Here is a 25,454-nt window from a genome sequence, read left to right on the forward strand (position 1 = left end):
GAAGGAGCAGAACATAATATGAGAATAAAAATAAAGATAAATATTTTTTCACACCCCATTTTCTTTTATGTGACAAATTTTTTTTTATATTTGGGTTTTTTTCAGTTTTTCTGTTTCGAGGCACTTGTTTAAACAACATGTACCTAAAAAGGTTATAATATTGAAATATTAAACAGATTATTCTAAAGATAAATATGTGAAATTATTCTAAGTATCTCAAAATAAGACTCACTTCTCTTTGACTTTGTTAAAAATGCAAAAAAATATTTTTTTATATTTTTTCCAAGTCAGAAATGCCATTGAATGAATCTTTGCCCACAAAAGTGAACGAGTTTAAAACCAAAAAGGTGCCAGTATCTTTTCAACATCAACTTAATTCAAGTACCTTCTTTTTTAATCTTTACTACTCCCTCCAAAACTGCCACAGATTAGTTGGTGTTCATACTACTAAAAACTAATGAAAAGCATAGACTTTAATTTGGTAAGTTAAAACCCTTTCAAGGCTTAATGTCATCACTTTAAATGTAGCATAAAAAGAGCAACAGAGAGATATGACTGAAGTTCTTCATCACAGCTATGCTACTCTTGATAGATTTAAAATGAACAGTTCTGCTACTAGATGCAATATTTTGACATATAGAAGAAAAAAAGAAAGCCATTTATATTAACATTAAAATGTTTGTAATTCCTTGGGCAAAAGAATCTTTTTAAAAAATAGTATAAAAATCAAGCTTTTCTGTACCAGCAATACTAATGAAGCCCTGTCTGATACTGATCTTCACCCTCTCGTTCTTCCTACCTACTTCCCTCCTACCACCTTTCCTCATAATAACAACCTCATATTCCTTCCAATGTCCTCATAAAATGGATTCTACCTATATCCTTTATAGATTTCTACTACAGTATCTCCAGCTTACTCAACCTTTTGATTCATTATTTGAACAGTAGTGATACCCTGTTGCACAGCTGTCTCCTGCTAAACAGTAATGGTTACTGATAAAGTTCTCCTCAACTTTTCCTTGAGTAGGACATTAGGAGTTTCATGAAAATTGGCAATTGAGTAGAAGAGAGAAACCCTATTAGGGACCCATTATTCTTCTGTCAGGTTTGGTTGAAAGTAGCTAAAAATCAGAAGGTGAAAACAAAGACTGCATAATCATATGTCCCTTATTTTCTTAGGGAAATGAGGCTAAAAAACCTGCTTGCTAGATACTTCATACAAAATCCTTTCTCTTTTTTTTCCATATTAAAATTAAAGTACATTCTCACACAGTGTTCTCTTGAGAAATTATTTCTATCCAGAAGAGACTGTGATCTAAAGACCATAGAGGGCTTCCAGTCACATTAGTACACAGGAAAAGAACAGAACAATGAAAGGTCATCAAGAAGACGAAAATGATGACCTTAAAGGCGAAAAGAGCTGCGGCTCTCTAGCATAGAGAAGAGAAGACTGAGAGGGGACTTTATCAACACACAAATATCTAAAGGGCGGTTGCCGAGAGGACGGGGCCAGGCTCTTTTCAGTGGTGCCCAGTGACAGGACAAGGGACAATGGGCACAAACTGCAGTACAGGAAGTTCTACCTGAACAAAAACTTTACTTTGAGGGTGACAGAGCAGTGGAACAGGCTGCCCAAGGAGGCTGTGGAGTCTTCTTCTCTGGAGACAGTCCAAACCTGCCTGGATGCAGTCCTGTGCAACCTGCTTTAGGAGAACCTGCTTTAGCAGGGGGATGGGACTAGATGATCTCCAGAGGTCCCTTACAACTCTTACCATTCTGTGAGCCTTATATTTGCAAACCAGGACATTTTTAAACAGTTGTTTCTCATGAGCTGTACATACAATTGCTGCAAACATAGGCATAAATGTGGAGCATACGTGAACTTCTCCACCTCTTTTTGTTCTTGTTGAGAGTCTCTGACTGAATAGAGAAAAAGGCATATAGATTTCAGAGTTTTTACAGTGAGTGGAAGACCCATAGCATCTATAAATTAAGTATATATACCAGTAAAGACTTTGCAGGTGGCAAGCTCCCTGAGAGGATCAAAGATAGTAGCTGATGTATCAGGTAGTTAAGAATGAAACTTTCACAAATCAAGTACTGAATGGAGAAACCAAGTCCACTGCATGATGTTTACAAATAAGAATTGCTTTGCAAATCTCAGATATTGACGTAGTTTAGAAACAAGCCAAATAAACTGTTTGGCTTCCCTCTGACTTGCCTTAAATAAGACCAGGTGAGACAACACCATGTGGTCCATGCAGAATCAGATGCAATACTGCCTGACACTTGTACACTCTTCTGAGGATGTGATATCCCCTGGAAACACAGTAAGAAGGGGTGCAGAGGCTGATGAAAGTGTATCCTACCTTTAAGATGTTTCCATATCCCTGGATCGGAAAGGCACAAAGTGACTAAAAGAAAGATGGTACAAGCAATCTTGCCAGCACACAGGCCTTGACCAAACAGAAGGGGTGGAATCCACAATATTTCAGTTGTAGCAAGATACGCAAGATCGGTGGTATCAAATGCACTGTTGAGTAGGAAAAAAAAAAGGGGGGGGGGGGGGGCAAAAAAAAGCTGCAGAGACTGCAACTTCTGTATTCCTTTTTGACTGTATTTTCTTGAGATGGAAGAGTTCCTTCAATATTGATGTGATTCCAGTACAGAAACAGGAAAATTGCAAAGTCCAGTAAATTTAGGAGGGATCCCAAAAACCTGCTTTGCAGACTCACTACAAATGGCCACACAAGCTCTTCTCAAGAGTCTATGTGAAAGTATTCCCAGGTGAGATGCTAGGTTTCATGTGTTGGATTCAGTATCACCCTAATGCTGCTACACAGCCTAGACCAGACACAGCCAACCTATGGCTAGTCTGAGCAACCTCATGAACAACTGTACCCATTTGTGTACATACTCCTAACAGGACAATTGGTCTACAGCTCACATAATTATGTCTTTTCTTAAATAGTCGTCTGATTTTGTCTTACATCTGCAATGAATGTGTAAAGCCTCAGTGGCATTTCGCAGATTTTAATGCTAAAAATCCCCAAGCGAACAGCTAGAGTGACTTACTAGATGGTCACAAGTACAAACTGAATAAATACATTTCATAGAGGCAATTTCATTTTTAAGGTCACTAAAGTTTTATCTTTAAGTTTGCTCTTATTTAACCATCAGCTTTTGCAGGGAGCAGGGAGTAATTTTGACAGAGATCAAAAAGTGAACAGACGATCAGATTTTGAGAGGTGCTGAGGCATCTCAAGACAGATACTTAGTGTGGTTCAAAAAACTGTAAGTGGGTTAGATGCCTAAAAGCCATTGAAAGTCTTGAGAGGTAGGCATCCAAACTACTTAGACATATTTTGAGTATTAGCTCCCTGTTCACTCCTTTTTTATTGTCTACATTTAGCCTGTATCTGGGGCTAAACTACAGCAATTGCTCTATATCATCCCATGACCCCTCACCAGCCAGCATGGGGAACCAGGAAAAGGAGAGGACACCCATGGGATGAAGTGAAAATAGTTTTCATGAAACAGCACTAATACCAACAAAGGTGTACAAAGTTATACTCAGACCAAAGAATGTGCGGCAGTCACAATCAACAGAAGAGCAGTCCTCAGGAGCAGGGAGAAACCAGAGGAAGAGCAGGAAAAGGAAAAGCCCCCACTGTCCTCAGCCAACTTCCCCTTTTTATAGGGAGTATGACATTTATGGTATAGGATACACCAGTTAGCTGACTTGGGTCAGCTGCCCTGGCTTTTGCCCCTTCTGCCTTAAGCACCCCACCAGCTTGAAACTGCTAACAGCCTTCAAGCCACACCTAACCTAAGATTCTATCTCAGCAAAACCAGGACACTCATCGAGATCTCAGTACTGCCTTCAGAAAAACAGTTACATTCACAAAGATTTTCTTCCCCTTTCATATGTTGACATATTTAAAACACATCTACACCTGGTAGTTTAATAAATGTCACAACTTTCCTATCTTTTAGCTATACCATTTAATTACCTTTACAGCCCCCTGGAATAAATTCTCTTGTGCCCCTTATTTCTTAGACGAGGTACTGGCTTACATACATTATTCATGTGAAAGAGTACAACTAAGCGGATTTCAGTGACACTGCTGTGCAGATACTCAGGTGAGGATCTACCTCACAAGCTCTTCTCTGCGTTTAAAGCCTATTCAGATGAATATTCTCCAGATTTTCTAGTTGAATCACTGGAAAAGTGGGATGTTAAAAACCCCCTTATTTTCTGAGCACCTTTCTCTGCAGTCAGTTGGGAGCGCGATGTGCGTTCTGCGGAAGGCAGCTTTGTCAGAGCACGCACCCATACTGCCTTCCCTACCCCTTGGGAAAGCCATGGAAAGGTGGCTGCTCTGCTGTGTATCACAAAGGAAGATCATTCTGGTACACTTTCTCAGTTTATTAGACGTGCCTTATCTGGAGGGAATTGGCATGTTCCCACTTTGCTCTGTTGAGCCATCATGTTAGACTAACAGTATCAAAGTAATTGTGCTCCAGTTAGAAGCTTATCTCGGTCAAGGGAGGTTTCATGTTCATCCCCATACACTGACATTGAATCTGCCTATTAGGCTCACAATTCTAAAAAGAAAGCAGTCTAAGGGACAAATCACCTTTACTCCTGTACCAGCACTGTATTTTCTTTTGCTTTTTTACCCTACTTCCAGAAAAAAAACCCTGCCCCTCACTGAGTGGTCCAAGAAGAAAAACAAACATTGTTATGAAGCAGACATATTTTTATAAAGAGGAATGTCAGCATGTCATCTGGAATAGAAGGTGGAAGTAATGTTACATCAATTAAAAAGTTCTAGAGAAAGCAGCTAAAGTTTTCTTAAAAGCAAAAAAAGTTTGTAAGATGTGAACAAATTTTAAAGGTACTAACATATTTGGAGCAGTAGTAAAAAATAAGCCTCTCATCAGATGAATGTCTTAAATACCCACAAATAATTTTAAAATTTCTAAGCAAGCACTGAAAACATGCGATATCTCAGCTTGTGTATTTTTTTTTTCTTTTTCCCCAAACATTCAATCTTCACTGCCCAGTTTTCAAGAGATGTCTAATTTACACCTAACTTAACTCTAGAACCCATTTCAGGACAAGGTATTTACATGATAAAATGCAAAATAGCACATTAAAGAAAATTAATACACATAAACCACTAGGATTTTATGAAGCAAAACTCTAAGGCCTGTACCCGGTCTAGTTTTTTTTTGGGTTTTTTTGGTAATTAGAGTATTGGCACATATATTTCCAAATATTGGAATGAAATATCATTTTGCAACAAAAATACCAAATTTTATTATTACTATTTATCACTAAAAAATTCCACAAGCCAACACTAAGCTGATTTTATTTTTGCTAGAAAATAAAATATCAAAGATAAAAATTTAGCTCAATAGATTAGGAAAAAACCCCCCAGGCACTATCTGATAGACTATAAAAATTTAGAAAAGTTCAAAATGTTTTCAGCTAGGCACAAAAATGCCGTTAATGATTAGCTGCATAACAAGAGGTTTATCTCTGTCTTTTTTTTTTCTTCTCATTTTGTGTGTGTGTGCTGCAAAGGCAACAACACAGCCCTACTGCAGGTCTGTCTGTGCCATTCTTAGGCCACTTTCAGGCTGATTGAGAAAAGCTGGAAAGTAAACACAGGTGTTTTAAAACTGGAGTCGCTGTCATGGACAACCACAAACACCCGTAACTCTGATGTGGCAACGCCTCTTTCCCGCCCTCTCTTTTTTTAAAGCATTGCCCAAAAAGAACATGTCAAATGTTTCACCTTTCACCACCTCAAAATAACTTGGAGCTTATAGCATTGTTTGGCAAATCTCAAGCAAAGAGATTGTTTTTTCGTTCCTTTTCAGATGTAGCCAACTCCAAATCAGTCACATAAAATAAAGAGCCATTCTATTTCTAGTTATTTTATTTTCAGTGTCCACTGATTTACCTGCAAGCACCATGTTTCAAGCTGAACATTTCTTTCCTCAAATGTAATTCAGACTCCTTGTTTTCATGACTTAGGTTCAACTAAAAAGACAGCGAGGGGATTTTGCAATAACTAAACAAGAGATTTAATCTAGTGGATAAGAGGATAAATAATAAAAAAAAAACCCACCACAAAAAAAAGCGCCACAAATCCCCCAAACTAAAAGAATAAACCTTGGTTTTTTTGATTATTGTGCAAGAATATGTACAAAACTGAAAAAGTACATGTTTTTAAGTTAGCTGTTCCCGGAAACAACACATCCTGTTTAATAGTCATGAAGTACTGACTAGCTGGAGAAAAAGTAAGGAAAGCAAAAGCAGAACAAAATCCTCAGAAAATACGCAGTCACACTTCACTCATGCAGTTGATGCGTGGGGCAGAGGAGAAGAAAAAAAAAGTAATATATCATCAAAAATGAAACAGCTACTGACAATTACAATTTAGTTCTGAAAAAACGGTAAACTAAACAGAGCTGGTTACACTTGTACTGAAACTACCAGCCCCAGCAATATTCCTCACACCAAAATGCAGAACTGGTTCATAATCTAAATATCAAAATCAGCAAAAAATCCTGAATTTTTATATTCAAAGCAGCACAACCCTCCCATCTATACCAATAGTGAACATATTGCAAACATACCATGTTGCTGAAAAGATAACATGTCAAAATCAGATCTTACTTATTGTAAAGGATGATTTTTCCTGTCAGTCTCAGCCTTCAAATTCCAGAACGATTTTCTTTTTGATGTAGAACCTTACACACCCCGGTTTCAAAAACCAGACACCAGACTTTCTGTGTGTCCTGTGCTCCAACTTAAACAAACACAAACGACTTCATGAAATAGACAGCGCTCATGCATACATTTATTTATGTTAGGACACAAACAGGATTTTTCTTTTTTCCAGATTTTGTCCAGTGTGGTAAAGAGACAGTATTATTTATCAAAGGATCTCTCTGAACAGCCCTGAGCCTCATCCCCTATTAACTCCACCAAGCATTCAAAATAGTTCACAATCTTACGAAACACACCTTAAGAGATGACTTGCAAAATTGAACTTTACATTAAAAATCAGTCATTGTTATTTCCTTTAGACCACTTTACCTTGTTTTTGACAAAAATGAGGAACTACTTGGTATACTTTTATATGAAAGATCTAACCAACAATACATTTAAAGCTTTACTGAAAATAACCAAGAGAACACAACTGTAATGAATATAAAGCATCAAACTTCCGCCAGCAGCCAGTGTCACTCACAGTGCTGTGCATTACTTAGTGAACACTTAGAAGAAATCACACACAGAAGCACGCTTACCAACTTTCGTATGTTAAGACTGCAACCAAAGCTATAAAAGGCTAGCGTATTCACTATTTTGCCTCATTTGTTGCTATTTCTGGCCTCTGCATTAAGGACACATAACTTGAAATTCATACACCATTGAGACTATTACACATAATTAGACCGAATAGTATTGTGTATAAATTAGTCTGTTCATTGGTTCGCATCAGAAATACTTTTCTGTTAAAATTAGAAGGATTTATGCTTGGCTGTAATACAAAGCAATAGAGTTTAATCTGGTCCACTAAAAAAACAAGTGTGCTAGTACACTAATGGAGAAAACCATTAAACATTTTGATAGCAACAATTCAGAGACAGTTAAAAAAAAAGGGAGATAAAGCTTGCTGAAATAATCCTTAAGTGCAAAAATTTCACCCCGTAGAAAGGTGTAGCAATAATGGTGTTATTTACTTGCAGATCTGTGGAGTCTCAGAAAGTACATTTTAAGCTAACAAACTGAGTTAGGGGAACTTACCAAACCACTAACTACCATTAAAAAGCAATGATAGATTTATCCCTCAGCACTACAGTGACCTCCTAGCCAAAAGCTAATTTCTGATTCCTCCAGCCTTTTGTATTTAAAGTATTCCTCAGTCACAAAAGGAGCTGATTTTTGAAGCAAGAAACGTGCATCCACATTTTGAGAGATAAAGGGTGCTTTCAGCTGCACCTAACTTCAAGAGAAGTTGTGGACAGTCAGCTTTGGGCATTTATTATTTGATGCAGCTCTGGAGAGCAATGTCTGCTTTTTCTGTGTGTCTTAAAGAACCAGCAGGAGATATACAGTAAAACTGTAAAAAATACTAATAAGCTTCAGCTGTGAAAACCGAGTTTTACTTAATGAAACAAACTGTGAAGCTGATTTTATCTGTTAAGAAATGGGGAAAAAACCCCATGAGAAACAAACTAAAAACTGTTCCCTAAAGTTTTACTCAGATGAATAATAGGTACTCACTGAAGTAGCTTCCTGTGTGAGCCTTACTGGATTAGGCCCCAATTTGCAAAAATGTTGTTTCTGGACTCAGACCTGCTATTCTAAGTTTCAGGCTGGAATGAAGTTTTCAGAGTGGAGCTCTTAAGTCCTAAAGATAGGGGTCAGAAGGGAAACAACGCTAGGGTGTGAAATACGCTGTTGCTGCTACAACGTCAACTCTGCTTGGTAATTTTTCTCAAATTACCAAAGAAAGGAAATATGAAGTCTGATGTCACTTTCTTCAAACATAAACACATCTCAGCAAGACTGTGAGTATTTTTCTCCTAAAGAATAACTGAAAAAACAAAAATATGAGAAGCAGACATTCCTTTGTGAGGACAAAGTTAATAAAACATTTTATTTGGGAAGTAGACATGATACGATTGGAGTTTGAAGGTGCACTTAGCTCTGTTCTAATATTTTAAATTTGACAATGCTTGTCAAAAGATGTTAAAAATTGTTTTGTGGTCCAACAAGTCACTCAGCAAGAAGAATTTTTAAGCAGCTTTTCTTTTTGTTTCAGTTAAAATTAAAATCCATGCTGTGTAATCCTTGGAGTCAATCTGTAATTAAGGGGATTTCAAGAGAGACCACGCACCGCATTAATGATAAAATTTAATATCTGTTTTAATACTCTAATATAAGAAAAAAAACCTCTAAGCAACATACAAAAAAGCAATCATCTCCCTATTTTGTGTGAATGCAGGGTATATACACCATTACTATGTCTAGCAGCAACGCTGTATTTGATGTGAGCTTTTTGTTTATAGACCAAATGTTTCAGGATTTAGCATCTACAGAGCTTAAAACTGCATCTGCTTGAAAGTTGGCACCCGGATTTAATAGGCTAGATAAACAGATTTTATTTTATCTAGTATGGAAAACGAGTGTTTTTGTCGTTACTCTTGTATAGCGATTCCAAACGGAAGCAGCTATCAGCAGCATTTCCAAGGTTTCAGTCACTCTCCTCCTAGTCACTCAGCCACTCTCTCCTCTAACATCTAAGACAATTACAGCTGAGCTGTAAGTAATAGGAGCCGATAACCCATTAAAACCAATTCATTTTATGTGATATTCTTAAATGCTTAAAAGTCTAACACCGTACCAAAAAATGATGTTTGGTATACTGGGTCTCTCCTTTATACGCAAGGAAAAAGTTTGAAATCTCTGTCTCTTCAAAATGCAGCTAGTTGACACCAAGTAGGGTATTCAAACCATTTACTCAGTTGTTTAACAGTGGAGCAAACACAGTTCCATTTTTTAACTAGAAACCTGTACTAAATAGTTTCATCCTTTCAGAAGATGGGACGAAGAATTAAAGTACCAGGGCAATAAGGTATTTTATAATTCACTTTTTTTTTCCAAAGAGCTCTGTGAGAAGCATGGTTAAAGTAGAGGTGCTTTTAGTGAGATTTTAGGTGGAAAGGTTTTGAAGGGATACAATGTTTTTCACTGAGAAAGGACAATGGATTCTTTTAACATGGACATTAAAGATTTTTTCCTGTTAAAATGTCTTAGGCATGAGCTCTTCTGAAAGAACTGCCAAATCATCAATGTACTCTTACCAGATATCTTTGTATCATGTAAAATACCTAGTTCATGAAAAAAATTTGAACAGAATTTCTTCTGATCTCAGTCATAATAGCCTAATTGTGTGTATAAAAGCCTAAGGCTCCACAGATTTGGGACCTAGTCCCATTAAAATGTAAGTGCATGTGGAACTCACAACGTTTGAGATCAAAGCAAGAAAGGGCTCATTTCTTCTCAAAATTTAGATCCTGTAACAGTAACTATTAACGCCAGCAGGACTGCTCTCCAGCAGTCACTGCTACATACGTGCACAGAATCAGGTCTAATTTACAAGATTAGCTTCAGTGTTTGAAAGCCTGGTCAATATGATGCTTCTAATGTAAAAAATAGCTTAAATGGTATTGATTTTTAAAAAAATAAGTTCTCTCAGTTTTTCAAAATGTGTGGCCAAGATATTTGTAAAGAAAGAACTCTATTTGCAAGTCACACCATCACCACCTTAATAACCACTCCAGCATAGCAGGTATTTCTTTAATAAACAAATGAGCACTGAAATAATCATCTTGACTGTGATCGACAAAGAAATGGCAAATTTATGAAACTGTATAGAACTTGAATATGTCTAGTAAAACTGTAGAAGATGACATCTGTTCTTCAGTTCTGGAGATGGAAAATCCATTATCAACCAACGCAGTTCAGCAAATGAAGTCCCAGAAGGTTTCTTAATATATTGAATCTAACTACAAAATGACATTTGGGTGTTTGAGTTTAATTTTAAATTGCAAATTCGGCTGCTTAGCAGCTTAATACAATCACCAATACACATTAATACCATGTTCAGGCAAAACGATATACACTTATTTACTATTACACAATAGCATTCGTTACTTCAACTTCCTACCCAAAGTTTAAAGAGAGCAGTTTTCTAATTTCACCTTTTTATTGCTTTTTCTTTGTAAGATATATTTACCTTACCAATAAGGAAGGCTGAATTTTGGAAGTAACAACACAGCTGACTGAATTTTAGAGGCATAAGAAATTGAAGATTTAATTGCAAACCTATTTTACAGGAAAAAAATCAGACCTTGAGTATTTTGAGTGAATAATTCATTTCTTGGGCAAGTGTAACAAGCGATTTTGATTCAGCTACATGACAGAGCTATGCATGCAGTGTTTTAAATATGAAGATAAACCTAATATATGTTGAGTTGAAATTCTAATGCATTGATATACTTCTGCTGATGTGAAGCTAACTTTATACCTTTTAAGTCTTCAAAGAATAAGAAACAAGGCTACGTATTTCATACGCTAAAATTCTATCTATACTTGTGCTAATCAGTAAAGATAATATTAATGTACTTTCTGAATAGGTGGTGCACCAGTGTGCCTGTACAGGATTTTAAGGTTAAGGTATTGAAACTCAGAACTACTGAATTATCAAATTTACTACTTTACCCCCAACATATAGCTTATTATTCTAAAGCTTACTCCTAGAGAAAAGCCAAAGTCCCAGTACCAGTCCATAATCTCATGAGACAAGCTGTGGAGAGACACTGGAAGACAGGTAAGGAATTTTTCTTCATAAAGCCTACTTTCGTAGAAGTGAAAGATGATCATCAAAATAAATCCAAGTTCATTTGTTCCTTCTGCTCTTCAAGCATTCTCCTAATGACCTGTATACTGCAAGGGAAGAAATACACACCTGCTGCACAGGAGGAGTACATTTCTACCCTTTAGCAACCTGAATATGTGAACAGCAGAGTTCACTTTTCCTTTACACCTCTGTGTGGCCACACACAGAGAAGTCAAATCTGGATTTTGCTCTTCTTTATGGGGAAAAGAAAAGGATTTTCAAAAGCCTCTCCGTGATCTAGGAGCACAAGTGCCCTAACATCAAAAATGCACCTCTGCACCAGACCAAATCAATAGATGGGAATCAAAAAGGACAGGCAAAATGAGTCCTGACTCCTCTGAGTAAATAACAGCTAAGCACCAAGCTGCAATTTCTGGACATGGGCTCTTTTGACTTCACCTCATTGCAAAACCTGAAGTTTCTTATCCAGGAACAGAATAGGAGAGACTTTCAGATTACAGTAAAAAGATAAATGAGAGCAAACACTAAGCACCTTGAAGCTTCTGAATTAAGGCTAGTCTGCAGCCTTACAACCATACTAGGACCTAATATTTCAGTGTCTTCCTTTACCATCTGTCCCCCTTCTACTCTGAACCATACGTCATATGATCACTTGATTGCAAAATACAAGGAAAGGGTTCTCCAACTCTGAACAGAAATTTGGATAAACTTAAACATACAAAGACCAAAGATTCCTTTTTAGTAAATACGTAAAATTCTGAAATATTTATTGATCCTTTATCCTATCCCTGGTTTCCTCAACCCAAGATCTAAAGTAGATTCCATCAATTCTGAGAGGCGTTTCAGATAAGGAGGTCATGGATGGGTCAGCGCAAGACCTTTGCTATTTAATGACCCTGTAGCTTGCCTTTTGCACAAGAGCTTAGGTTACTACCTTTTATACATTTTATTGTAGGACAAATAACCGACATGTCATCATGCACTCAGGCTCAAGATTTTGTTTACAGTTGCTGCTCAAACAAAAGAGGATCATTTTCCTGTGCAGCATGAAAAGTGAAGGCTGTACAGTAAGACACTGAAGGAATGATTGAAAACTGATTTACCACACCTTCTTTCTGAATGTATGAATAACAGATTTCATAAGGAGAAAGAAACCAGATTTATGAAATAAAAAATAATGCATAACAATGTCACTCCTTCTCTTCGTTCATTAAATCTGATACCTTGTCTCCAGCATCATTTAATACTTGGTACCTCTGAGAAAGGAAAAACTCAACTTGGCTAAATATTTTTGGTATTTCCTTTGTTTTATTACGGTACAGTGCCGATAGATACTTTGAAAACTATGCCAGTGAAGATTAAGGACCATATCATTAATAGAAACTAATGCTAAGGGCTTCTTTATTGCAGAAAGCAGTTACTATTTTATGTACAAAATAACTTCAGATTTAGAATCTCTTAATTAAGTTTGGAAATCTTAATCTCTTAATTATGTTTTATAGTATCAGAACATAGCAAGTGAAGGAAGGAGTCCTAGTTTTCTTACAGCCAGTCTGATACATTAGGCTTCACAATTCTTTTACAATTAGATTAACATATACCCTTTGTTTCTGATCCATGTAATCCCAAAATGAAGCTCCATAGTAGTGGGAAAGTAAAATATTTTTTTTTATAGCTGTTTGAAGTGCAGCAATATGATACCTCCTCAGATGTTCTAAAGGTTCATAGTAGTACTACTATTAACATGTTATTGGACAGAGGAAGGAGAAATGAACCTATGACCAGGGTGATAAACTATACCATCGGAGATGGCAACAAAGATTATCATTACAGTTAAACAAAGTCTTTGTTTTTATAAGAACTCGCCTTTCCATATAAGTAGGTGCTCTAACATGATCATGATTTCTACAGTATGTTTTGCTTACATATCAGATTCTCTGATTTTAATTTACAAGATGCTGATGAATCTCAGTGTATTTTAAAACACATCAATTTTTAATAATTGATTTAGGGCATGGGTGCCACCTCTATGAAGATAAGGAGTGAAAGAACAGGTAACGGACAGCTTTCTACCTGGCCACAGGATGCCTGCATAGTTTATTCCATCTTCTACAACTTCAGAACAGTCGTTTGTTTCAGGATATGTATTTCTAGAACACATGTATCTGAGATCTGACCCAGGCTGATAAATTATTTCAGTTTTGAGGTCCTTTAACAGAGTTTAGACAAAAATCTAAAAATGCTGCACAACATTTACAACTGAAACAAAGAGTCCTTGAAACTAGAAGGCCAAGTGGCAGCATCACTGAGCAAGGCAGCTTCCAGGAAGTCACCCAGATGGCTATCAAATTAGTCCACCATACAAAGCAGAATCTATCCTGTTAGAAGGAAAAACAGGTGTGTGAAAGTGCAAAGTATTTGTAAAATGCTAAGTTAATAAGATATGTGTAGATGCACTGCTGCAATTATAAATGAAAAACATGGATGAGAGGGCCTTGTCAACAGCAAGTTCATGGCACAGAAGTGTACTACCATGAAAGAGATGATTCTTTGCATACCAAAAGTGAGGACATGGAAGCAGCCTAAATGACTATGAGAATGATAATCCAGATTTAGAATAACCTGAAACCAAAACATTGCATTCCAAGAACCTGCTGCATTCATCAGAAATAATATTTCTGTTAATCGGAAGTAGTAACAGTGACTGGCAGCATGGGAAGACAATTTCCACCTATGAAATCGAAACTGAAAAGTAAAAGACAGCCAAAAGGTTTGAACGACTGCATCATCCCCAATTACAAAAGGACACTTACAGTATACACCAACAGTTTGTCGATGTTTAAGCTTGGCAAGAGTAACCTGGTGCCAAGAGAGATTTGAAGCAAATAAAAAGCAACAGACCTCCAAGGAATTTTTTGTCGAGCAGATGAAAGCTGACATCAAACACAAGTGTGAATGAGTAATGAATTCCTTAATGCTTAGAACTGAAGCAAAGTTCAATAAATATATCTGTTTTGGTTAAGAGACATTTGGCATCTGTTAACAGGAGAGAAGGAAGACTTACGCTCCTCCGGCAAGGTGAACAAACCAAGATGCTTTTTGTTCAATCTATCAAGACACATTCAGTGCCATTCTTGTGCAGCTGTTCACAGGCAATATGAAGAATGCTAAAACTCCTTAAGACATACAGTGCTCTAGACAAGCATAATTAATTAAACAGATACAACTCTTCTCAGGATTATTTTCAGGACAAAAGTTGTTCTGCCAACACATGTCCGCTCTCATCCATATATTACTCTGTTTTGAAACAATTCCGAAAGACTTGAGGTCACAGTAAGTAAGAAACACCACTGTTTGGTCTTCTTGCATTTGAACAGAGTCCAAGAAATCCTGAGTAGCTACTGTGCAGAGAACACTGTACACACAGGGCTGCTGTGATCGACAGTGCTGTCAGTGAAAGCACAGCCTTACAGACACAGGAAGGTGGCACGGCCAGTGCAACCAAGGAAGCAAAGACAAGACAACTTCAATTTGAAAACAACCCAAGGCTTGAATGAGTTCAAAATTCTGGCCCACCGTGATGTCTTAGTGAACAAAGAACAGTACAGACAGCCGTGTCGCCTATCCACACAGCCACTTAATGACATCACAAGCTGACCACTGAAAATCATGTAAGTATTAATGTTACCAAACATCATTTCTCTTCAACTCCCAGGTGGATGTTTCACATAAATCAGATTAACTCTGGAAGCCTGTGTTTCTAAAGCGATTCTGCACACCTTTACTCTCAGTGAAGGGCAATTGTCTTGTAATTTATTTCCCACGTCTTCCATCAGGGGAAAACACTGTATTATTTGCTCATGGAACATTTAAGCAATTATTTTAACTTTCAACTCCCTATACAAATTAAGACATTTTTGGTCAACGAATACATATGTCTATCAGTGCTAAAACATTAATTACCAGATGGGAGGAGACCATCACTAAAAATGTAGTTGTCGCTCGTGAAAACTATTCTATCAAGATCTGCATAACTAATTAAACCCTATCAGCCTGGATGGCTACAAAAACCAATTAACAAAACTGGCCACTGAAAGTGGTACTAGTAGATCAAATTTCTGAACTTAACTTTTTGACTCATGCGCTAAATTAGTCACTTCCTACCTACAGAGGATACATGTACGCAAACTGTTACACTCCTAAATATACAATAGCAGATGAAGAAGAAATCTCTGGCTGAAGATCTCCGGCCCTGATCTGACCAGAGGACTAGGTTATAACATCTGGCTCAAACGAATGACTGGGTTCAAGGAAACTTCAAATGAGTGCTTTAATGACCACTCAACCAGTGCCCACATCGTTTCCACTGGGATTGAGGCAGAACGTTGGTCACTGTAGGATTATATGAGTTATTTCCTCCCTATCTATACCTACAGATAACTGGGAAAGTTGTCAGAAGTCTGTAGCAATAGCTTTTGGAGACACTGCAACTTAAGCAGAAAGGAATGCAGAAAATTCATGTAGAAGCAGAACATGGACAGAATTTTTTCTGCAGGAGTTGTACATGGCCTCATTTTAGTATTCATTTATGACACAATGCACTGGCTTACACTGATATCCTCTGAGGTGTACAGTACTATTTAATAACACCAGCCATAAAGTTACTAATCATGTTTCTAGCATGGATAAGAGCTGAACAGACTTGGGTCTAACCTTAATGACATCCTTTAAGACCTTGAGATTAAATGTTTTTGGGTGCAGCACAAGCAAAGGCTCTGTTCAATGCAATGTATCTACTCTGCCTGATAAAGCATCTAGGAAGCAGCAACTGAAGAAAAATGTTTGCGCATCCAGATTGTCAGCAGCACGTTCCAAGTTTTACTGTCTTCTATTTCTACCTCCATTATGTACTTAAAAGCAATTCAAGCATTCAAACTCCAGCAAACTTCCAGTCTAAAAACAAATAGTGAGCTCATGTGCTTTACAACAAGTTTTACTGACAGGGTAGCAAATTTGTCTCTCATGTTGCCCAGGCATTTAAATGAGGGCTCATACTGCTTTAGAGTATCTACTGGAGAGTGAAATGAACTCATCGTGGCTTTCTACAACCTGAACTGGACAACTATTCTGAAAGCAGGAGCAGAGAAGTGGCACCCTTCTTAGGAGAAGAAATCGAACTACTGAAACGGCTCTTGCACAAAGTTAGAGATTGCAGCTTACTTTGGTAAATCCTCTACCATCTTATCCTCGTGTAAGTTATTGGAAGAATAGCGTGAAGAACCTTTCAGGATTAGTTGTACCAACATATTATTTGCTGGAGATAACGTCCAAGAAGCCTGTTAACTATACCCATTGCTCCTGAAACATTCCTGTAGTTTCAGAAAAATAGATACAGATCATAAGTAAATGCAAGGGCACAGTTTATCTCCTCACACTGAGCAGCAGATGTGCAATCTACCTCTCCCTTTCTACTTCCAATATGAAGCTGGCATCCCAGTCTTCAAACATAGCTATAAATTCATTTGCAAATGGGATAGCAGTCCCTTTTATAGGTAGCAGCACATGACATCCAAAATGAAAAACATGATTGCTTTAGGGTTAACTCCACAGAGCGAGCTCTCAAGCTGAGCTTTTGCAGGTTGATATCCTGTTAGACACAGAGGGAACAGTGCATACTGGCCAGAGGAATTCACAGCAAAATGTGAGAGAAACAGGTGAACTGTGCTGAGTTTCTTCACTGAAAAAACCCAACCACTCTGAAGAAAGCAGAGTATTCTAAAGCATCTTCTACCGAACAATAACACCATACCAACAAGTAGGTCAATAGCAAGTTTTAAACTCTTTGCAGAGTAATGTCTAGTCGCTTTGTACCTAGAAACTGGAAAAAGGTGTAACATCCACTCCACCAGTGGATAACATAGCTATTCATCTGTTAGCTATAAAATATTGATAATCAGCAGGTGGTTTCTATCACTCATAGAGCACTGCAGTTAACAACAGTGCAACAGTTGAAGCGGCTGAATTTGGCAGAGTGGTGTTCTGGATGTGGCTTGGCCTTGCCATGTTCAAAACTTATGTTCTAGTTTTCTAATAAATCAACCTGATCTCTGCTGCCTCATGTAAAATGATTATGAAAGTATTGAAAGGCTTTTCTCTAAGAGTTTTCTAGAATGCAATTAGTAACTATAAGAAAACGTAAAAATTGTATGCTGAACTGGAATTTGAATAGAAGAGATGAGATTGGAATCTGTTTCCCACCACTGGTTCAGGCAAGTTTCCCTGGATTAGAGAGATTCCAAAAGCATGTATCTCTGTCAGAAACAAATTAGAGGCTTTATAACCATAAACCAGCTCCAAACTCATTAAAATGAAGCTCTGAAAGTCAGCTCTGAAGCTCTAAACATAAAAACATTGTTAGAATTGTTTAGTTTTTGCAGATAAGGGCCACAGCTACTACCTTCTGAAAGAAGCACCTTATTCCATAGTCAGTATTATGTGTCCAAATAGCATGAATACTCCATGCTTTTCAACAGTAACAAACATTTTAAAATACATGTTAAAGCTTTTCTTAATTTCTTTTAAGCTTTTATGACACCAGATTCTCCTGGGATCATGCTCTTCACAAATGATACACTGACTAGTCAGTTGGATTTATTTTTGCGCTTGGCATTGTCAAGCAGGTATAGAAAAATGGTTGCTACTCTAAGAATCCAGGAAATTCTGTGAACTGAAACAGAGCTGTCTACATTTAGCCTGTACCTGGGGCTAAGTGTAACAGTCACTCTATCACCCAATAAACCCTCACCAGTCAGGGAAAGGAATCGGGGAAAAAAGGAGAGAAGACCCATAGGTGGAAGTACAACAAATTTAATGAAACCACCTGGACAAACAAATACTGAGCTGAATGACTATCACAGTAGTCCTCAGTCGAAGCAGAAGAGGAGTGGGAGGAACCCCATCAGAAATAACCTCGCAGGAGCTCTCTTTCCTCAGTAAACCTTCCCCCTTTAGAATGACCATGACATTACGGTATGGGCTACACCTGTAGCTAATTCAAGTCGGCTGCCCTGCCTGGCCTGAACCTGCCTAGCATGGCTGGACTATGATTCTAATCCTGGCCAAACCAGGACAAGAGCTTAATACAATTTATGACAGACATAAGGGAGAACTTAAATAAAGTCTTCTAGAGGGGCTTTTTCACAGGCATCATCACTGGAACTGCTAACCGTCTATGCATGGTGGATTTCCTGCCCCTTACACAATTCTTATGTGTCAGTAGAAATCAGATGACATCAGCTACAATTGCTTTATGTCACTACCATAGCTGAATTTCTGATAGCTCCTTCAGGTCACTTTCTTGCCTCTGACTCTAAATTTATGATATTCTTAATAAACCCATGGAAGCACATAGGATGAATTCTACAGAAAACCACAACTAAAAAGATTGATTAGTCAGAAAAATATTAAAAACCAAGCCAATCATAACTAAATATTAGCATCTTAACAACTCTGAAGAATATTAATAACCTTTACAGGTTCTAATGACATCATACTTGGAGGAAGTAAACTCATTTAGTCACTAAAGGGCACCTGACGTGTATCATCATGAAACAGCTCTCCTCTCCATTTTGAGAGTTTGGCTTGGAAGTAAAATTACTATGTCTCTCTGGTCTTTAAAGCAGATTAATAGCTGCTTTAAGAAGAATGCACCATCTAATTAAAAATTACAAAATAAATCAGGCCTGTAGAAAAAAAGTAACCTCTCCCTATGTTTCATTTAAATCCAGTTAAATGTTTTCCATGAATTTTCATATTAAGTTACTTGTTTCACAAGACTTACTTCCTGTTCCTCTTCAACTGAGTAAAGAGGACATTCACACTGGCAAAATATTTATTTATCTTTAGGAAAAGGTATTACTTAAAACTCTGCATTTCAAAATTACACACTACAAAGCTAACTACAATAAAATGATACACAACAATATCTGAATACTAATGAAAAAATAGCAACCCTTCAACTTTTCTATGTTTAATTGAATCAGCTATTTCAGTCTATTGTGGGAATACATTTATCAGAATCAGTAGAGACCAAATGTTAATTACGAAGGCCAAGCACAAATGAACAATCTTATGTATAGACCCTGACACATTAGAACTGCAAAGCACTCTGCAGATCTTATTTTATGAAAATGTACTAAGAGCGCAAATGTATAGGCCCTTAGGAAGCAATTATCCCTAAAAGATTTAGCTATAATTCAATCTGATATATTATAAGAGATTTTTTAAAATGGTTTCACAAAGAGGAGGATTATTTTACTTTAACTATGGAAATAGGGTCCCACATGGTTCTCTGAATGACCTCTGTGCAGTTGTGGACATTGCCTGGAGGGAAGATTTGAAATCAGCCTTTTTGTTCAATTAATACAATCCCCTGTGACCAATAAGAATATCATAGAAATTAGGAGTAGCATTTTGGCATTGTGGGACTGAATGGCCCACACCATTATAAGGAATGTTCTATACAATAAATACATTAAATATGGAAATTTCAAATCACGTTCTAGTAATTTGTATGACAAAGATTACTTAAGAAGAGCTATGTTACCGAAGACGTGCAAACGTTATATTACACAGTAAGATGAAATAGCACAGTGTGACATGGGATCTAAAAGTGTAAAAACAGAAGTATGCAAGCATGCTTAATCTTTGTGATTTCTAGATCCTGGATCTGGCCAATTTACTGCCACCACACTTCTCCCACAGTTACAATCTGTCTCTCAGCCACTTTGCCTCACTCAGGGGTCTACAGGCTGCTACTGCCTCAAAGAAGGGTGGCAGTAGCTCTGTGAGGTAATATAACTGAAACTAAAGCTGAAAACTTGCAGCTTATCTTACCTATTAGATCATAGTATCAGTGGAACAAATGGCCTGTCCTAGTACATAGAGCAATTCCCAGTTTGCACATGGAGGTGGTTAAAGTAAATGTACCATGCTGAAAAAAATAGTTGTGTTGCTATTTAACCCTGTGCCACAGGGACAAATGGCCTGTCCTATTTCTCTGAAAAATGTCAGATGACCAGAGAGTGACCTGCAGCAGAGAGGAGACATGAGCGGATTCTTGGGTCTGTACATGCACTCCCTGTGTAGCGCTTACGACAGCTACTGAGCGCATACAAGAGGCAGGAGGCAGAAGCTAAGAACAAGAGGGTTTCACAAGGGGGTTGTGTGCCAAGACCTCACAGCATGTTACCTGTCAAAGGGCTCCGGCTGGATATTTCTCTGGCAGGGAGCTCTGCCGCTGAGAGCAGCCGGAGCACCCTGGCCAGCCACAGGCAGGCCCAGAGCAGTGGTCAAACCCATTTCTAAAGCAGTCACTGCCACGACTTTCATGCCTACCAGCCAGATCATATTTTCTAGGCTATAGCTACACTAAAAAGGAGTGATAAGCTTTTCATTTACATGAGTGCTTAGGTTAGGATCAGTGTTCCCATGCTACATATCAAAGCTAACTATTGCAAATGTTTCGTAAGGGCATTTTAAATTTTTCAAGGTCAAGAATTCAACTTGACCCATCAGCCTTTTAAAAAGTACTCCAATGCACCTGTCCTTGCTGTAGGCAACAGTAATATGAACCTAGACAAACTCTACAGAGGTACAATATTAAAAAAAGTTCAACTTGACCAAAAATTGAAAAGCTTTCCTCTTTTCCTCCCCAGATTCTCATCTCTAAAAGACTACGACCAATTAACCTCTAACTTTGAAAAATCAAAAAATGCCTATGACAGCCAGAAATTAAATTCTTTAAAGATTAGCTGCTGAGAGAGCAATATTAGGCTTAGAATGAAATCCTAGTAACACTCTGAACTATTAAGTCACTTCTTGCTCTGAAAAGATAATTATTCTGTAAGCATTATGTCAGGCAATATTAAATGTAAAAAGTGTAGTTTCAATAAAACATTTCTGTTTTCTAACAGAAAGACTGTGCATAGTATTTTCAATATAAAATACTGAAACACATAAAAACCAAGTCAGCATGCAAATAATGAAAAACAGTACTATGTTCAATAAGTAGCATGCTCGGCAAGCACTAAATTTTAGTCTATAGACCACTATTACTGTGGTCAGAAACAGCCCTGAGTGTTTACAATCTCTATTTCTAGTCATTCATGAGGATGGATTGCTTTCTATATTGTACACCTGACTTTGTAATATTCACCATAGATTCTAATGGCAATTATAAACCCATGGAATACATAGCATTTGTGTGGCACGCAGCCTCTCTCTGCTTATTCATTATGTCAAACTACACAAAGATTTACCTTAATTCCTACACTTTGCATTGGTTAAGTTGTTGCATGAATAATGATGTTTCCCAAATATAAAAAAATGAAAAAGGAGAGAAAAATCTGCCTATAAATGAGATATGTTTGGATCTTACTGCCTAAATCAAAAACAGTTTTAAAAAGACAACACAGTATCAACTGAGTGACTTCTATATTTATATTGTCTCTCTACTACCCATAAAAGAGATTTTTAAGAATATAATGGTTGAATGGGTGCACATAGTGCTTGCACGTTTTACCTGGCAGAGTCTCTTATTCTAGCTGGTGGTGAGATTGCTGGTTATGTAGCTATCAATTCCACCGACGTTACAATTTCCCTTTCTCAAAGCAGCAATAACCTGTCACTTTACACTGTCCTTTCTCTGACCCTCTTCTACCTCTGCTCATTTTTATTCTTATTGACAAGACTTATTATTCCTCCTCCCAATTCCAACTAGCTACCCTTTTGCAAATAGTAGTATCAACTGTGTGGTCACTAGTAGTATAGGTCAACAATGTTATTAATATAGCACACACTGCTGGGAGCAGATCAAACAGCCATGCTTTAAAATATTAGTTTTGCAAAGGTACCATGAGGAAAATAGTTGCAGTTTTCTTCACGTTATAAAATGTAGTATTGCAAGGACAGACCCCAAGAATTTAGCATTAATTACCAGCCCAATAATTTGGAGGATGTGTTATTTTTTTCTTGTTGTTTTCATACACAAAATAAAATAAAACCATAACAGAAGGGTGCTGTATCTGTGTTTAAAGAAGGGGTTGTTGGCAAACACCATAGCTCACTTCTGCCGAAATGTACACAACTGATATATGCAGCCCAGAAAGCTGGCACCAGGGGCTTACAACCTTAATTTGCCTGCAAGAAGAAATGGAGATTTACCTTCAGAGCACGTTCTTGATTGTTTTCAGCAGTCAGATGTCTCGTGTTGTTTGCTGAAGTCTGGTTCTGCTCTTTCAGATGATGAAGCTCCTGCTCCAGCCGTTTGCACTGCAACGAGGAAAGAATCCCATTAAGTAGAGGAGTGTGGGCACATTTTTTTCAACAAGCCAAATTAATTAACGTAAATAACTCCATCACCATTTCTGCAGCACTGAAAGCATCGGACAAAAACAAGTTACTGGTCTGGGATTGTAACAGAGCTACCTTTTTCAAATGTGCATAATTATTCAGTTTCTTCCTGGTCTGACTGTATGCCAAAAAAAAGCTAAGTTTAGTATCAGATAAAGACATTATGTGCAACGTTTTAAAAAGTCTTAAAAATGACAGGTCGAATTTCTGCACCTACTTATGCTAATATAAGGCTAGATTTTGGCTTTTATGTATTAAGTAAATGGATATAAAGCAAGCAAACGAAAGACCCTCCTCCCAAATCCAGGACCCAACCTTTTATTACTAAATATACATGTAATTTTTATACCTGTATTTTTCAGGCTAAGAGATTACTCTAATTCACAAACACACACCACATCTTGAAAGAAAAGAAGTTTTAAGATTTTTTTGTTTAAATATTTAACTTAATGACAAAGAATGAAAAATTTAACATTTGCTACTGTGTGCATACACACATATACTTACTGCTGTCAGCTGTATTCTAAAGATTAAAGATCTGCAAATCGTGAACTAAATTATATTTCAGTGTTTTTTATGGCAACCATAAGAGGTCTTGCCCAGTTACCTTGGTTTGAAAGAGTAATTGGTTGTCAGCAGACAGTTCATTGTCTTATGAAAAAAACCCTGTTTTGCAAAAAAAGAGCAAAAAGCCCCAGGCAAAATACCAGGAAGATGTAGGGGAACAATGGTTAGAACTAGGGAAAACCAGAATATTAGCAGGAATGTTTTAAAACAGTATACTACAAGCAAGTAGTTTGGATATTGTCACCAAAACCCAAAGCTGATAGACTCTGTGGGAACAAAAGACAAGTAATTGATAAAAAATATTTTAATAAATACTTCCAGAAGACAGTAGTAAGAAAAGAAAGAGAACTATGATATAATGCCCATGCAAGCATTGCTGTCTCAAATGAAAGACCTGGAAAAATCAGTCTTTTGTGCTATCTTAGTGAATGCAGAAGACACAGAGCTGAGCTTCTCATCAAGTGTATACAACCTATTTGCAAGAAGTTCAGTATGTGGGACAGTGATGCATGGCTCACGTCAACCCTAAACCGAAAGAAAAATTGTGAAACAGAGAGGCGGAGGACTGCAAAAATTATAACTGAGGTCCAAGTAAAATAAGGAGTACTAAAGGATCTTGAGACAGGAATTTTAAAGACATACCAACACATACATTTCTTAAACACCAAATAAGTCCTTAACAATGTACTGCACATCAGGTATCCAGCATAGTACATACAACAGAATAATTCAATCCTATATTTGAATGTTTTAAATGTAAGTGTCCATTAAAAAAAAAAAAAAAAAAATCAATTCACATATCTCTTGTTGTATTTCATTACTTCTGTTAGAAATCTGGCTCATTTCTAATATGATTACTTATTTTCAGGGCAGGAAATCTCTCTGGCCTAGTGCAAAGTTTTTCTACTACCTAGTGCAAAGTAATTTTTCAGTTGTTGTACAGTTTCATTTTTAATGCAAGAAAAAGACACTCCCATAAAATAGGGAAATACAGAAAAAATGTGAAGATACATTTGATTGCAAATCAAATCTTGAGACATTTAATGTCTATGTTTATCTCACATACACACACACACAAAATATCACAAATCACAGCTGTAATTCTTTTTCCATGTCTGGCATGAAAATTATGTGTCCACAGACATGAAGGTGCTAATAAAACTATTGAAGAACTAAATCCAGATTATGCAGTTTTTTTCTCTAGCAGCTTTTTTCCCCTAGCATACATAACCTAAATACCGTTTGAAAAACTAAAATCAATTTACTACTTCAGGTATCATTATGACACTTTACACATGACATCATGTAAGATCAGCAGGCCTCTCGCTTTTCTGCTTTGCCAACGCTCTTCTTCAAAACAGTGCTTTGGAATTCCCAGTTTGACAATAGCACAGGTTTCTTACAGTAAATACTAGCAAAAAGGCCAAAATCTCAATCTTCCTTTAAAATATTCATGCTATTCTCTTGATTCCAAAGGAGAAGTGAAAATACGCTATGAGCAAAACCTAGCTACAGGACCATATGGAAAAAGATGCTGATGGAGAGGGCAAGTTGGACGCATGGTGTTAGTTGTGCAATCTTATACTGCTCTTCACTTTACTCCTGTGAAGACAGGACAATGAAACAAATGGCAGCAGAGACACTCTGGTATCATGCAGCACATAGAGCATGTATGATAAAGATGCAACACAAGTAGCATAAAATGGATTGACCTCCCTATCAAGTCAACCTTGATATGACACATTTACATCAATCCTGGCAGGATTTTACAATTCATCTTTAATTTAATTTCCACTAAGAATGTTGATAGCTCAAAAAACCTAGGCATATTCAATCAGCATACTGCTTGAATCCATTTTGAGTGTATCACTGAAAGAAACGGAGGTCTAATTTGACCTTTGCACGTAAGTATCAATACGTTGGAAACAATGTATTAACAGAAGATGTTCTGAATTATCCTTCAAAGTGTATTTGTTCCTAGCTTTCTAGGAAGTAAAATCTTTCATTATTCGGTTTGTGAAAGTA

At 37.2% G+C, this 25,454-nt stretch overlaps 1 protein-coding gene across 1 annotated transcript in view; it reads right to left on the minus strand.

Moving 5' to 3' along the window:
* The window catches only part of MIPOL1 (mirror-image polydactyly 1), a 152,740-nt gene that overhangs the window by 69,156 nt on the left and 58,130 nt on the right, over positions 1-25,454 (minus strand). Inside the window, exon 8 of the mRNA XM_009959026.2 lies at positions 22,674-22,781. Coding sequence (XP_009957328.2) covers positions 22,674-22,781 — 108 coding nt within the window. The remainder of the gene's footprint in view (positions 1-22,673; positions 22,782-25,454) is intronic.

Source organism: Leptosomus discolor, chromosome 3 (genome assembly GCF_034619465.1).
Source record: "Leptosomus discolor isolate bLepDis1 chromosome 3, bLepDis1.hap2, whole genome shotgun sequence".
Lineage (NCBI taxonomy): Eukaryota > Metazoa > Chordata > Aves > Leptosomiformes > Leptosomidae > Leptosomus > Leptosomus discolor.